This window comes from Chelonia mydas, chromosome 4 (assembly GCF_015237465.2).
Source record: "Chelonia mydas isolate rCheMyd1 chromosome 4, rCheMyd1.pri.v2, whole genome shotgun sequence".
In the NCBI taxonomy this organism is placed as follows: domain Eukaryota; kingdom Metazoa; phylum Chordata; order Testudines; family Cheloniidae; genus Chelonia; species Chelonia mydas.
This window is the reverse complement of record NC_057852.1, coordinates 93,363,971-93,380,683: the sequence shown is the minus strand read 5'-3', so window position 1 is coordinate 93,380,683 and position 16,713 is coordinate 93,363,971. Positions and strand designations below refer to the sequence as shown.

The following is a 16,713-nucleotide window of genomic DNA, read 5'->3' as shown; positions in this document are numbered from 1 at the left end:
AGGCTATGTAGGATATATAATATCCAGGACCAGGCCTTTGATGTGTAACTGATTTAAACTGATGTTCTGTTAAATTACCAATATTCTTGCAGACTAACATTATCACATATCATGAATCATTATTGGTTCAAAATGCGTGACTCACTTTCATTTCACACATGTTCTGCATTGGTTGATGGCATGTATGTCAATACTGAACAGATGTTAATTCCTTTATTTTCATGCTCACCAAACATGTATTAATTACCTGGGAGGTTTGGGGATTTTCTTCTTAAAGATATTTATATAGACTTATTTTCAAAATTTGAAAATCCATCAGAAAAAGATAAAAATATAGTTTACATTCCTTAAATTCACGCTTTTGACGTTTAATTCCAATTTTCTCAATTTAAAGATCCATATGCAAAGCAACTGCAGACTGTTTTCATTAATTAGCATGTTCCTCTTTGTAAACAGGCAGAGAATTTTTCCATTACTTTTGCAATAAAAAGGTTTTTTAAATAATTACAAATTAAATTCAAATTTCTGACAAGTTATTTCTGCACATCATCTGTATGGCAGTCTGTTCTTACTACATCAAAATGGTTAAGGACGAATAATTCTGCAAAGAAATAGTATCTCCTTGCAATCAATCACTATACAATATGCATAAATCCAATTATTGTACTCTACTTCTCATTTTATGAATTATCTACATATAAAACCCTTTAAAATATAAAATATTGTATTTGCAAATATCTACTGAAGGGAGGCCAGGACGGGAAATTAAAAGGGATTCCACGTCAGGATTAATGCGTCATGAGAGAGCTATAGGTAGCTCGTGCCACTTTATGCTGGTCATACGCTAGCCAAGGCTTTCCAAACTGGAATAGCAGGGGAGCTACCGGCCCACTGATTTCAAGGAGAGCTGAAGCAGGCCCTTGCTTAGTTAGGGCCTGATTCCAAAGAAATGAATGGGAACAGAAGTGGGCTCTCAGGAAATTTGCCCTTGCCCCCACTATGCATGGCTTTAGCCAGTTGTAACAGTTTCACACTTAAGCACTGTACCTACCAAAATTTCAAACAAAATAAAAATAGACACAACCACAAAATATCAAGAGCAAGATATTTGATCGTTCTTTATATGCCATGGAGCGTATGCCATCACTTGTAGCCAAAGCAAATTCTTTAAATTTGCGACTTGGATAATTTTCTTCATTGGAATAAAGTTTTTAAATTAAAATGCAAATACGACAAACAAAGATTTTAAAAATCACGTACAACCAGGACACAACAGACCCCTGACTCCTCCCTCTAATCTTTCTATTATTTGGGCACTTTCAAAATAAGAAATAGGGGTAAGATGCCTAGCATCATGTTCTTTAAAGGCCAAATCCTGGCCCAATGAAGTCAATGACAATATTCCCACTGACTTCAACAGGGCGAGAATTTAGCCTGAAACAAGTGTTATTGACACCAATATTCTGTGAATACATGTATCTATTCATATACTCATTCAATTCCAAGGGATCTTTGTTCACTCAAATTTCCCATGGACATTCATGAGGGTTTGGGATGTGCAAAGGAATGATCAGACTTATATGCACCTTCGAGATCTCACAGTAAAAGCGACTGATGCCGAAGGAGTTCTATCTATATGGAAGAAGACTTTGTTCACATCCTATTTCAGTTTTCTAACCACCAGACTTTTTCTTTTTAAAAAAGATAAATGGTTGCTACTAGTTAAGAGATTTTATTTCCATTCTACCTTTATTGTTCCATTAATTTTTGTAAAACAGGTAAATATGGATTCATAAATGATTTAGCAGCAATATGTAATCAAATCATTGGAAAAAAGTTCCTAAGGGAAAATATATATTTATTTAAACAACAAATTATGCAATATAGAATCTGATTTTATATTTTTTTTTTTTAAAAAAACAAGTTTTAATGTTTTGTTACCTCCTAATCCAGGTCTAAGACGATTATCATAACCATCCAGAAGTCTGTCTAGTATTCTTGTAAAGATGGTGATGTTATTCTTAGCTTCATCTTCTAGGGAGTCAGCCAGCACTGATCTAAAACAACATTTTACAAACTAAAATATTTGTTTATGTACATTCAGTATGCAACTAATGTTATCATTTAGCTTTGAATGCGTCAGTTGTTGCCTTCTACTCATCTACATTATCCTAATCATACCACCTTTTCCTTATAAAAATGTACATTCAGGAGTATTCTGAAACATGAAAAATATGTGCTGTGTACTGTAAGTGTATACACATACACTAATTATATATTAAACAATGGTTTGGAAACATGATACTAAGAAAAACAGTTTTAATTTTCAAGCACTTCATTTTCTAACAGCCTCTATTTTCAGCACATATTAAAATACAGTAAATATTGCTTCCTAAGAGCTCAATTAAAAATATGGCTGTTCGAGTACAGAACCCCCCAAAAATGCCATATGCTTCCACGGGTCATTACTCATGGATCGGTGTCCTTAGTTCCAACACAAAACTATCTCCTTGGAGCTGCTGGCCTACTCCCTCACCCCCTGCACACACACACTCTCGAACAGATACTTTGGTTATGCCTCCACCCAATGGCCATATAACGTACATGAGCAGAAGTACTGACATAAGGGAAAACTCCACTGATCATGCTCAGGGAGTCCTCTGATGTCAGTACATAGTGGGTGGGCACAAGGAAGCTGACGGCAGCAAGCAAGCTGGGCGAGAGCTGTGAACAGCCCAAGAGCTGTAGTGGATTTAAATGGTATTTAGAAACAATTCTTGTCTTTCAAAAGACAACAGTATTTCCCTATGTTCTACCAGATCCAATCACATCTTGTAAATGTTGGGGTGAAACCATAAATTAATCTATCAAGGAGAGTGTATAGATCATCTAAATTTATCAGACTTCCTTGATGAAGAAAGAGACCCAATTCTCTTCACTGATCATTTCTTCTTGGAAAACAGCAATAAATCCAATGAAATATGATTCTGCTGTCCAGTCAAGAATGGTGCTGAACATATCATCTGGGTGTGGAAACCCAAACCATGGCTTTATATACCCTTAATTGTTTCTCCTATATAGAGCCTTCATATTGAAATGTTCTTGTGTAACCAAATTTTAAGCATCATTTATGTGAAATAAATTATATCAGAACACCATCTTTATTTAATACTTGTGTAGAGCATTAGGGCAGTAAAACAACATGTTAGATGCATTACCAGTTTATACTATTTTTCAAAAATCTGCAAGTATTTTTATCTTTCAGATTTTTTCTTTTTTCTGTGTGCTTATCTTCTGCAACTGCAGTGTTGATCAAGGAATTTTGATAGCACAAATTGTTCAATGTAAAATTAACACATTTTGTCTGATCTACAGCAAAAGTAATCAGGTGACATCTTTAAATTTATGACAAAACAACCTAAAAATTAACAAAGAAAGGATTTTCCTTTCACCCTACAATTAAACATCATGGAGGAAGTATTTAAATGTAAATTATTGCAGTCCGTGGTTTCCAAGATACTACCCTTATAATCAAGGATAATCAGTTAATTTACCAACCAAACACCTAGATGTCACATGTAAAATAAGATTAAAAGCTCTGTGTGGAAATTAAAACTATTGCTGTTTTTTCTTCACCTATACTTCGATAGTATGAATATCTGCCTTTTATATTACTCTTGTAAAAACAGAATAGTTTTTTAAGTCAAGATGTGATTGAAAACCCCAGTTTAGATAGTTATATCACCTTACGATGTAATCCTACAAGTCTTATTCACATGAAAGCCCTTAATTAAGCAAACTGTCTCTTTGATATCAATTTGTAACTTCATGTGAGTAAGGACTACAGGATTCAGCTCATTGTGATTTAACTAATACTGCACCATGTTTGGGTGCAAAGTAAGATAGATGACCTATTTTTAAAAATTAGGTAATTCTAGTCACTGAGAGATAACCACAGGTAATTGTACCAGACCAAAATAAATGAAGGGATTTTCAGCCATATGAGGCCCCTATAATTTTGAAAATCATATTACCCAGAAAACGTACTGCAATCACAGTTCAAACAAGTAAAATGAAGTTACAAATTACAATTAATTGCATGTTTAGGGAGCGTAGGCAACACTAAACTAATTATGTTTAAAATTACTTTCTGGTATGTTGTCACTTTAGAAATGGAGATCTCTAAACAACATGAAAAATTGATTAATCAACCAGGCTATTCTTTTATTTTATGGGTCTGTGAAGTTGTATGCTATCTCCACCTAGAGGTTTAAAGCTTAAATATCATTTCTGGGGTCTGTTGTGTTGACCAAAAAAAAAAAAAAAAAAAGGACAAGCCCATACTCAAAAATGCCAACATTATTTTAGAAATTGTAGTTTGCTATTTGACTTCACAACAATCTATTACTTTGCCTACACTGTTGTTCTATGTGATTAACTTATGGTGTAAATTGGCAGTGGCATACTGATCCCAATACATCTCTTACAACTCAGAATGTTACAAAGAAAATATTTAAGGGTGTATTTTTTGTCTTTCAAATGGTTGAATTAAAAATGTGAAGTCACCAGTGTAGCAAATTGTTTAAGGTAAGTAATTAACTTGACATTGTCCCCAGAACTCTTTCGGTCACTGCACTTGATCTAGAATCTGCCAAATATTGTATTAAAACAACTAACCAAGACTTTTTATGAAATATTATCCCCTGCTAGCTTTTATCACCCCTTACAGGAAACGACTAGGAGCAGATCAAAACACAATATGCGTTTCTGTTGAACAGCAATAAGAAACGTTGTGCTCACCTTGTTGGCACCCCCACCAATAAAACGAGAAGACCCAACTGCATCTTGTAGAGTGTCAGTTTCCCCTTCATAGCTGCTCTTTGCAAAACCTAACCATGCAAGAAAAATACAAACCCACTCAGAGCTACAGTGAGTCTCCACCAAGCAAGGCTTTCAACTTAACCAAAGGAAAAATACATGCCACTTCAATGGAGATGAGAAAACACTGAATTCCTGAAGCACTTTCCCTTACTAGCAACTTATAGCTCCATCTTTTGCAAGGATCCTGCTTTGTACAAGTATGTAATTCATAATCAAAAGTGGCATGTAAGCAAATGCATCAGATGCTTCTTTTTTCTGTAATATAAACGCCCCGACAAGACCAAACAAATAATCAGTTCTTAATCATTCCTCGGTTCACTACAATACTCCGCAACCCACTCACCCCAAAAATAATCATCATGCCCATTTGCAGAGGTTCAATGGCATGACTGTGAACCAACCGGTGCAGCTGCTGTCAAAGGCGGAACATGCTGGACAGCCGTTTAAAAAATAATAATAATGGCCATAGACTCACATCAAAAAGCAAAAAGGGGCAACCACAGTGCAGGTCAAAGTTGCAGAATACAAGGAGCTTAGCTAATGCAACGCCGGGTGCTTGTCTTGTCTGAGGTTAAGGGAGGGGGCCATTGTCGGAGCCCCCCCCTCCCTTCTCCATCTCCCCTCGAAGACACTCAGACTTTCCGGGGGTGGGGGCATGCCCAGCAGCGCAAGAAGAGAGGCGACGGGGTCCCTACCTGGGAGCAGCAGCAGGAGGCGCTCCGAGAAGGGGTGGGCGAGGGGGAGTCCCCCCGTGCGCTAGTCACCAGAGAGGAGGATGTTGAAGATGGGGAAACTTGGAGCCGAGCAGCCAGACTGCAGCGGCGCTGCGAAGAGGAGCCGCTCCGGAGTGCTATGTGCGCGAGGGGGAGCAGCGCGAGGCTGCTGGAACAGGGGGGCGGCAGGAGGAGGAGAGTGTGCGCGCGCGCACACACAGCTGGCGCGCGCTCCCCCTCCCCCCAGAGGCGGGGGAGGCGGAATCGCAGAGCTTGTCTCTCCGCCGGCCGGCCGGCGCGAGGGCTGGGGGTCCGCGCGCTGCCGCAGCGGCGGCTCCCGCGCGCTCGTCAGCCCGCCCCGGGCAAGGGAGGCGCTTGCCCAGGGTTCCCCCGCCCCAGAGAATGTTTTGGTCCGCTGCCCTGCAGCGCCAGGCACCCCACCCAGCGCGGGGCACGTCCGAGGAGTGGCAGGGAGCGCCCAGGAGCAAAGCCCAACCTCCTTGCCCCTCATCTCCTTCGCAGCAGCCGCAGACCTCACCGGGGGCACAGCACGGGCCCCCTGTGCGGCCCCCTCCCCCCAGCGAGCCCCTCGGGGCAGCAGCAGCCCCCTGGGGGTCCGATGGTCCCTTGCAGCTGCTCCCCTCCGGGCATCCCTCTCGCTGGTCTGTCCGGACAGGCCACCGCAATCGTCCCTGGCACCAGTTCGCACCCCAGCCCAACGTGTTCAAAGAAGTTTGCGCTGAAAAGGGGAGGAGGGAGAGAGGAGCTGAAATGTGACTTGTGCGGCCGCTGCACCAGCCGAGCAGCAGCTAGAGCGACTGAAGCAAGATAGAGTGGGGAGGAGGGTGGGGTTGTTTCCTTATTTAGCCTTTCACTTGTCAGCTCCATGTGCATTGAAGAGCCTGTTATGTAGAGCTCAGCTGCAAAGCCCTATCCACCCTCTTCTATGGGGTTGTGTTTGATCTTCCTTGTTTGTAGTCTGTTTTATCTCAGGTGATGAAATGCAAACAGGGCGATTGCACGAAAGTGGTACCTTCTTCTGTTGATGCATCTAATTTGAGATGAAACTGGCAGACGACTAAAGGAAAAGAGAGACACAGCCTCTTATTGGGTGTGTTTACAGTGCTACCCTTGTGAAAATGCAAAGCGGGAAAGAGAGGAGCTGCGTGGTTAATTTCTTTCTTCACGACTGATGAATCATAAGTTAGGATGATATGAGCATATTAAACATACACGAGACACGACCTCCCCTAGTGACAATGCATGAGTAAACGTGAATACATAAATGTGGTAAGATACTGATAAGACACAAAAAAAACATTAGCTTTGTCTGTGCAAGAATAAGTAGGGAAGAAAGAAATCCCTTAAATGCTAAATAATATTTGCAGTGGCCTTTTTAACCTCTTAATCACCACTTGCAAAGTAAGTGTTTAATGTGCTATAACCTAAACAAACAATTACTGAGTTTTGACGGCTTATCTAATTCCCACCATGGGTCTCATCTGTACCATTAATATTCTCTTCCCCACTTGTCCATTGGCACAGCCTAATTGAAATCCAGAAACATGAAAATTCTGTCATTTAAACGGAGCTCAGGCTTCAGACAGCTGAGGAAACAAACCTCAACTTTCTACCCACTTGCAGACTTGCTGTTGCCCTTTTATATCATGTTGTCTTCCTTCTAGTATACGGTCTTTCTTTGATATTGACTGAACTACCCTTACTTGTTCTGTTTATTATCTTGGATTTTGTACTCTGAATAGATCATGCTTTGTTTGATAATTGAAGAACTAGATTTATTTTCAACTTAGCCTTATTTTCATTCTTAAGAAAACATGACAATAGGAGGAAGAGCTAAACAGCACCATGCCCAACATTTGTGCCTTTTCTTGGCTTATCTCACCTCACGCTATCTGCTTTTTCGCTGTGCCCTTCAAACTGCTAAGGCAAGACTCAACTGGTTCAACTGTATTCCAACATCACTACTCTAGCTATTTGTTACCTTTTGCAGGAAGTATTTGTACCCAGGTTTCATATTTACTCCTAGCTTCCTAAGTAAAAGGTCAAATTTTTGGGAGGCAACTGGGACTGTTTAGTCTGCAGAAGAGAAGAACGAGGGGGGATTTGATAGCTGCTTTCAACTACCTGAAAGGGGGTTCCAAAGAGGATGGATCTAGATTGTTCTCAGTGGTAGCTGATGACAGAACAAGGAGTAATGGTCTCAAGTTGCAGTGGGGGAGGTTTAGGTTGGATATTAGGAAAAACTTTTTCACTAGGAGGTTGGTGAAACACTGGAATGCATTACCTAGGGAGGTGGTGGAATCTCCTTCCTTAGATATTTTTAAGGTCAGGCTTGACAAAGCCCTGGCTGGGATGATTTAGTTGGGGATTGGTTCTGCTTTGAGCAGGGGGTTGGACTAGATGACCTCCTGAGGTCCTTCCAACCCTGATATTCTATGATTCTATGAAATTTTACATAAAATTCGCAAAGAAAAATTCAGTATATTTCTGACTACCAGAGAACTAGTTGAAAATTTCAGTTTTTTTCTACAAACTCTATTCCTAATACTTCAGACATGTTTTTAAGTTTTAAGCCTTTTTACCAGTGTAGAAAAAGATCTTTGACTAGTTATTTTTCCAGACTATTTCTATGGGCCTGATACAGGGATCAAATAAAAGCAAGAGTTACTAACAACCAGTACCAATTATTTAAGGCCAGCAATTGTATTACAAATGTAAAAGAGAGACTTTTTATTATGGTCATTGTTACTCTCCTCTGTACACATTTTTAAATATTGACACTTCTTCAGTTATATAGGGGGGCTACTGCTACAATCAAGGAAACTACAAGGGAACTTCTAGCACAGAATTGTTAACTTAGTTAATAGGTTAGTTTCCTCTATCTGTTTGTAAATGCCAATCTAGACACACCACAAAAGTTTGTTCTAGGACATACACATTTGTAGCAGTGTCATACTGATCATCTGAGTGTTTAGCATATGGAACAACTGCAAGATCAAGCCATTAATTTACTGGTGACTCTTGTTATGTCTCCTCCTCTCGTGCCTTGGCACAGTTACCATCACCTTTACATTGCTCTGTCTATTTTTTCTCTCTTGTATTTGTTTGTTTCTTTTACATCTTTATCTTGGTTTTCTTTTTTGTGTTTTTCTCTTTTTTTTCCTCTTTCCTTTTATTTTTGCTGTTTTACATTGGGTGTATCTGTTTTCTTTGTTGTCTGCTGCTCCCAAAAGGTGGACCCTGTACTTTCTCCCTCTAGCCCTCTGGAATATCATCCCCGATACCATCACGGCAAACCTGGTGGCTTTGTGACTTTGTCCTCACCCACAACTATTTCAGATTTGGAGACAATTTATACCTTCAAGTCAGCAGGACTGCTATGGGTACCTGCATGGCCCCACAGTATGCCAACATTTTTATGGCTGACTTAGAACAATGCTTCCTCAGCTCTCATCCCCTTACACCCCTACTCTACTTGCGCTACATTGATGACATCTTCATCATCTGGACCCATGGGAAGGAGGCCCTTGAGGAATTCCATCAAGATTTCAACAATTTCTACCCCACCATCAACCTCAGCCTGGACCAGTCCTGGACCAGTCCACTTCCTAGACACTACATTGATAACCAGCGATGGTCACATAAACACCACCTTATACCGGAAACCTACTGACTGCTATACTTACCTACATGTCTCTAGCTTTCATCCAGACCACATCAGACGATCCATTGTCTACAGCCAAGCTCTAAGATACAACCGCATTTGCTCTGATCCCTCAGACAGAGACAAACACCTACAGGATCTCTATCAAGCATTCTTAAAACTACAGTACCCACCTGGTGAAGTGAAGAAACAGATTGACAGACCCAGAAGTCACCTACTACAAGACAGGCCCAACAAAGAAAGTTACAGAATGCCACTAGCTATCACCTACAGCCCCCAACTAAAACCTCTCCAGCGCATCATCAAGGATCTACAACCTATCCTGAAGGACGATCCCTCACTCTCACAGACCCTGGGGGACAGGCCAGTCCTTGCTTACAGACAGCCACCCAACCTGAAGCAAATACTCACCAGCAACTACACACCACGCAACAAAAACACCAACCCTGGAACCAAACCTTGCAACAAACCCCGGTGCCAACTCTGTCCACATATCTATTCAAGGGACACCACCATAGGACCTAAACACAGCCACACCATCAGGGGCTCATTCACCTGCACATCTACCAATGTGATGTATGCCATCATGTGCCAGCAATGCCCCTCTGCCATGTACATTGGCCAAACCAGACAGTCTCTATGCAAAAGAATAAATGGACACAAATCTGACATCAGGAATCATAACATTCAAAAACCAGTAGGAGAACACTTCAAATCTCCCTGGTCACTCAATAACAGACCTAAAAGTGGCAATTCTTCAACAAAAACACTTCAAAACCAGACTCCAACGTGAAACTGCAGAACTAGAATGAATTTGCAAACTGGACACCATCAGATTAGGCCTGAATAAAGACTGGGAGTGCTTGCGTCATTACAAAACCAAAACCTAATTTCCCCAATACTAATTTCCCCCTACTGTTACTCACACCTTCTTGTCAACTGTCTGAAATGGGCCACTCTCATTACCACTTCAACAGTTATTTTTCCTCCCTTGGTATCCTGCTGTTAATTGATTTGTCTTGTTAGACTGACCTCACACTTGGTAAGGCAACTCACATCTTTTCATGTATTTATACCTGCTCCTGTATTTTCCACTCCATGCATCTGATGAAGTGGTTTCTAGCCCCCAAGAGCTTATGCCCAAATAAATTTGTTAGTCTCTAAGGTGCCACAAGGACTCCTAGTTGTTTGTGCTGATACAGACTAACGCGGCTACCACTTTTAAACCTTTCCACATATTGCTGTTCCTCTTCTTTACCCTATGCCTTCCCAGATTAGTTTACTGGGAAACACTGCCTTACTCTGTCTATTAGCCTTTGTGCCAATGAGTGGCTGAAACAAAAGAATATTAATACATTTCAGTCAGGCTGATGTATTAACTTTTATCTTTACTCCATATTGACTTAAATAGAATTTAGTTAGCTGATCCTCACTGTATTCTGATCTCAACTGGTCATTTTAGAATGTCTTGACCCAGAACTGTGAGGAATGACAATCATACCCAAGAATAAGGAAATAGAGTGAATTGGAAAATGTTTAGTCAATATTTCATTAAGTGGAAATGCAGGTTTGGGTGCATAATTTATTTAATAATTTGTTGTTTTGAAGAGCCAAATTATTATACCTTTTATTCATGTCAAGTAGTACCCTGCTTAACAAATAATTCTATTCACCTTAATGCGGAACAACTTGTGGAATCGTTGTGAACCAGTGTATCAGAATCTGACCCTAAATGATTTTGCAGAAACAAGTACTGACTTCTGTTGAGACCAATTATCAAGATTTCTTAAGGTGAATGTTCCAATGACTCATGTATGAGGAGGGAAACTAATCCTAAACATTTATCTTGGGAAGAAAATCATGGAAGTGTTCACAAACGAGAGTTTTTGCAATTTATTCTTATGTGGAAGGTATGGGTCTCTGAAGATAGGAGTGGAATAAAGACTTTTCACAGTTATATGCACTTGCCCTCCAAACACCTTCCTCATTTAATCAAAACACTTAAAACTAGAGTCCCCTCTAAGGTTTACATGTGGGTTGCATCAAGAAGTGGGAAAATACTTGTGAAAATTCTACAATTTGCTAATAGAATTGTATTACATCCTACAGAATCTATCATTCACTATCATATTCCTGGGATGCTGCCTAGCCTGTATTATGCCTTGGTGTTAACCCCCTCTCCCCAAATCACTAACCTCTAACCAAATCACCCACCTCTGACTTGTAGGGATTTAGATAATTCCTCCAGCTAAGGGTGATCACCTTTAAGTGCACTGCAGAGTAACTGGAATTAAATTCAACAGTTGGATGTTAATATCAAAAGTTTCATGACTCTTTCATGCAAACAACAACAATCTTATGTACCCATATGGCCTCCAGTGCTGAAGTATTTGAGCTCCTCACAAACTAATGTATTTTTCCTCACCACTCTCCAGTGGGTAGGGAAGTATTATTATCCTCATTTTACTGCTTACATGACTTGCCTGAAGTCAAGCAGGAAGGTGTGGCAGAGAAGGGAATTGAACATCTCTCTTAAATCCCAAATTAGCACCCTAATCACCGGACTACTCTTCCTCAGCTCACCCTGACCTAACCTCATACTCTATATGCAGCGTTAGGATTCTCAGTCTTTTTGTCAAACAAGCAGGCCTGTACAATGTGAGCTAATGGAGAATCACCTTTAGCTATCAGTAGAAATGAGGCTTATATAACCTTTTTAGACTGCACTAGCGTCTCCTGGCAAGACAATCATAAAACAATGAACACTTCATCCAGTAGAGGGCAACGCAACATACATACTAGCCAGGATATTGCTGTGAAGATGATCACCACAAACATTTATGATTCCCATTCAGGAAAACTAAGTGCTGGTTCTGTAATGGAGGAGAGGGAATAGGTGGCCTTGTAGTTTTCTCCATCTACATATTTATTTTTTACACCTGTATAGATTATGGACAGAGGGAGGCAGTTAGGCAACTCACACAAAACATGTTTAAGTTAGAATACTAAGCAATGCTAGACTTCTGCCCTGTATAAATATTCCAGAAAGCAAAAAATGTGAATATGTTCTAGCTTTTAGAACTATTTTGAGGCTTTTAAATTATTTTAATTTTCCAAATGCAGTATTTTGGCTTCAGTTGTTTAATTTTCCTTTGGCCTAGAGAAAAGTTTTTGCTGCTTCAAAGATGTCCACTAATTTAGGATCTCAAATGTTGAGTTTCCAGCCGAGGACATTTACGGCCTCATTATCAGAGGTACTGAGATATTCAGCAGTTCTAAAAATCAGGCCTACAACATTAAGCTAGACATTTACTTTCAGGGGGATAGTTATCTCTTTGAAAATATGAAAACATTCAATTATGACTATGGAGTGAGTTCTAGAGAAGAGTTTGTAGCTTTAGATTTACCTGTGCTCTGTCCCTGTTCAGGAATACAAGAAAGGCAAAATAAGCTTCTGCTGCTTTGTGCTGTCCACAAGGCGACCAGACACTAGGGAAGTCTTTGCCTTCAGGGAATGCAAGGAGTACTTAGGACCATCAGTGACAGCCTCTGCAAAAGGTCCATCTCCACTCTGAGCATGGCTGGCCAGCCATTGAGGGGAATACACCCTACATTCTTCCTCACAGATGTTCCCTGCATGCCAGGTTGCTCTGGAGTCACTGTGCCTGCTTAAAAGTCCCAATGCCTTAGAGAGCTCCTGCCGGAGTACATCACTCCCTTCATTGCTACAACTTGCGTTCTGGCTAAATGCCAAAACTGAGCCCTAGCTGTTTATCACACAGACATTATTTGAAGTTAAATTCTACTTTCTGAGAGTTCAATGGGTTACTAGACAAAAATGGAGAAATTAAAATGAATCCCTCACTTACGTACAGTCTGCATCTTGCTGAGGCATGGGTTTCCAGTAGAGCTGGTCAGAAAGTGTTAATTTATTCCATAGGAACTTTAGACTTGTCAAAAAAAGCAAACTGAAATTGTGAATATTTTTCAATTTTAGTCGATAATATTTTGGTTCCCTAACAAAATTTGAAGACAATTTTGTGAAGTTCTGATAGAAAACTTTCAACCAGCCCTAGTTTCTAGTTCTGTGCTGCTTAAACACATAATGGGAGTTCATCTAATAGAATAAGTTATATCTGTTCTAGATTCAAGCATATGCTTACAGAGGCAGAATTGTTTTGGGTGCTAAAGACTGTGCCTCTTACTTACTGTTCCCTACCTTGGATTTTCACAGAAAGTAATCCTCACTGGGACTAATATTAGCTGAAGCATGTTAGTGCTAGAAGAACTATAGAAGAAAGATAGTGTCACCATGGAATATTCTGGCCAAGATTTACCAAAGATCTCACTGAAAGGACAAAAATTATGTAGCTCATGTGCTGGACCCCATGTTACATTAAGTCTATATGTAATTAAGGACGTGTTGGGTGTTGAATAATTTTATGACATGTTCCATGTTTGTCAAAGCACAACGAAGCCACATACCTGCTTTTTGGCTGCCACAGTCCCCTTCTGTGTGATCACTGTATTTGCAAAAAGTGAACATTGTTACGTTCTGGGGTGCAATCCCAACTAGTGAGGGGTTGAGTCACTGCCTGCTCTGTAACCTTGGGTGCCTCACAATGCTTTGCAGTTGTAGATCCCAACCTGGGATGCTCACAACCCATCTACCAGCATGAGGAGCTGACAGCGCTGGCTCCCAGCCACTCCATTCCCAGCCCCTTCACAGAGAGGTTGCGTTTGTGAGGCATGGGTGTCACCAGAGTGCTCTATGCTCTGGCAAAGCCCAGCCACTGTAACAGCCGGTTGGTACAAACTGGAAGAATTTAAAGCAGTCCTGAAGCACCACCAGAGACTGAAGAGCTAAGAGGTGGCTTAAAGCGAACTTTGCTTCACCTCTCTTCAGCTGTGCTGAGCAGAGCTCTGTTACAGCTGAGGATCTGCTCCATTCTTTCCTTTTTCCTCTCACAGGGATAGGTGCTTATCTTCTAATGTCTGTGTACGCTAATGTCCTGGTTCAGCTGCTCTGAACTCAGCAGGCTGTTCACAGCCCCACTCTGCTTTCACCAGCCTTGGTTCAGAGAAATAATATGGTTCATTTGTTTCTCTAATGACACAAAACCACATTACATCATATTAAGTTACTTGGAGGTAAATACACACTTCCTTTTAAACATAGCACTGACTTGGTTTATAAAATGAAATACATTTATAACAAAATATACATAGGATTAAGTGAGTTCAAGTTCTTCAAAGAATTAAGATATAAAGAATTACAAATAAAACAAAACAAAATATGCTTCTAAAATTTAATCTACCAAGATACAGGCTTTGTTCAAGATGGTTTTTCTCACCAGTCATTCTTTTTTCCAGCCCTGGCTGACTTTCCCTCAGTCAGCGCCTTCCACAAAAGTACAAGATGCTGACTTCCCTCATTGTCTTAGGTGAGAGATCTTTGCCTACAGAGGTTTCTCATCTATATACAGTTCCAGAGACCTCACCGCTCCCTTGGTTGATGGACCCATCTATCTCAGCTTGCAAGGGCTCTGTTCCCTTGTGTCTGTCAAGTGATGGATGCCAAAGATGGCTTCTTTCCTTGCTTATATCATACAAAGTTCAATGATCTTGTTTCAAGAGGCAGGATGACCTCATGCTGTTCTTCCCATTTTGTGGGCTTTCCATCCCCCTTTATGATTTCTATGTAAATAAGGCTTCCATTGTTTCTGATTCCACCAGGCTTAATTTGCATAGGAGACAGGTAGAGAGCTGTGACATTCACTCCTGTCTGAGCAGACTGTACAGCCATTGTTTAAGACATAATATGAGTATGCATAATTCCTCCAGTAGTGTTAATGCATACAATTCACAATGATATTAATCACCAGTGTGCAATTAGCTTTCAGAACAGACCTCACTCTATGCTTTTATACTACAGTAATATTGTATACAATCAGTTGATTGTCATTTGAGGTTCAGCCCCATCCTTATAGACCAGTAAATGAATTCTTCTGAAAAGTAAAACCCAGACCAAGCCTCTTTTTCCTGCTTGGTGTAAGATACCATGCTGTCTTCTCCCCCACTTGTTAGTGTGAGGCTTGCTTTCCCCCTTGTTAACTTGATGGGTCTGTTTACTACTTAAATGTAAGTTCCTTTGTTTAGGATAGGCTTGTTTAACAACTTTTGCCTCAGTGGGGCTGTCTGGTTTTGAACAAGTAACATCACATGGGGGAATTCATAACTTTACAATAATGTTGCTACATACATTTCACCATGATATTATTGACCAGCAAATTATTGGTTTTCAAATGATACCTCACAAGGCTTATTTTGTACAAAGATTACTACAATAGCATGTAGAGTGTGAATATGGGGTGCTTCGGGTCACACACGTACACACATCTTGGATAAATAATCTTCATTCCATTATTTCATACATTACTGCACAGTTAAAAGCGTAACTGTTTCTCTCATCACAGAAGTCTGATGTGTAAAAGCTGATACCAAACACATTTTCATAAATATTCAGAGCTAGATTCTGACCCCTGTTCCACACACGCCACTATCCACACCTGCTGTGCCAGTGGACAAAAAGGACCAGAAAGCTGCCGTAATGGAGCAGATGAGGATTCCCCCAGGATGAGTGTATTCCCAGCTAGTGCGGAGCTGACAGCGCTGGCTCCCAGCCACTCCACTCCCAGCCCCTTGCCAGAGGGGTCGGGTTTGTGAGGCATGGGTGTCACCAGAGTGTGGTATGCTCTGGCAAAGCCCAGCCACCGTAACAGCCTGTTGGTACAAACTGGAAGAATTTAAAGCAGTCCTGAAGCACCACCAGAGACTGAAAGAGCTAAGAGGTGGCTTAAAGCGAACTTCGCTTACCTCTCTTCAGCTGTGCTGAGCAGAGCTCTGTTACAGCTGAGGATTTCTCTGTTCTTTCCTTTTTCCCCTCACATGGATAGGTGTGCACCTTCTGATGTCACAGATGACTGGTAGGAGAGAGAGAATGAAAGATATGAAAGTAGAATTAAAACTATTCCAAAATGCCATAGGGATTTGAGGAGTAAGACACTCCTCTCTTTATGGAAATCTTCCAAAGAATGTCTCAAGCCCATGTAATTATGATCACCATATAAGTACTGGAAGCTTCACACTTAAGAATGTATATCTATCCTCAGGTATTCCTTTGCAATACATACATATAGATCACTTGTCTTTGCATAAGCAATCTGTTATATGTCAATTATCCCACCTAATGTAAGAACAAGTTTAATAGACTGACATCTGGGAATCTACTGGGGAGTAAAAATTGACAATTATACATTGGGCTAAAAATGCCTCCTATGTGCCAATATGTACTGCCTTTTGGAGTTATAGTTGCCCCCAGGCGAAGGTGGTGCAGATACAATGTAAAGTTATTTGTTGTTGGCAAGGTTTCTG

The 16,713-nt window shown here is 40.6% G+C and overlaps 1 protein-coding gene across 3 annotated transcripts in view; it reads right to left on the bottom strand.

The window, feature by feature from the left end:
- Positions 1-16,255, bottom strand: part of GABRA2 (gamma-aminobutyric acid type A receptor subunit alpha2) — a 93,357-nt gene extending 77,102 nt beyond the window's left edge. Inside the window, exons 1-3 of one of the 3 annotated variants that reach the window (XM_043544407.1) lie at positions 16,156-16,255; positions 4,801-4,889; positions 1,942-2,057 (exon numbers count right to left, since the gene is read on the bottom strand). In XM_043544407.1, the coding sequence (XP_043400342.1) occupies positions 1,942-2,057; positions 4,801-4,871 (187 nt within the window). In that variant the 5' untranslated portion in view covers positions 4,872-4,889; positions 16,156-16,255. Of the gene's footprint in view, positions 1-1,941; positions 2,058-4,800; positions 4,890-5,576; positions 6,399-16,155 lie in introns of those variants that run through there. The other 2 variants (XM_027831513.3, XM_037897845.2) reach the window with 2 other exon arrangements.
- Positions 16,256-16,713: the final 458 nt, after the last annotated feature.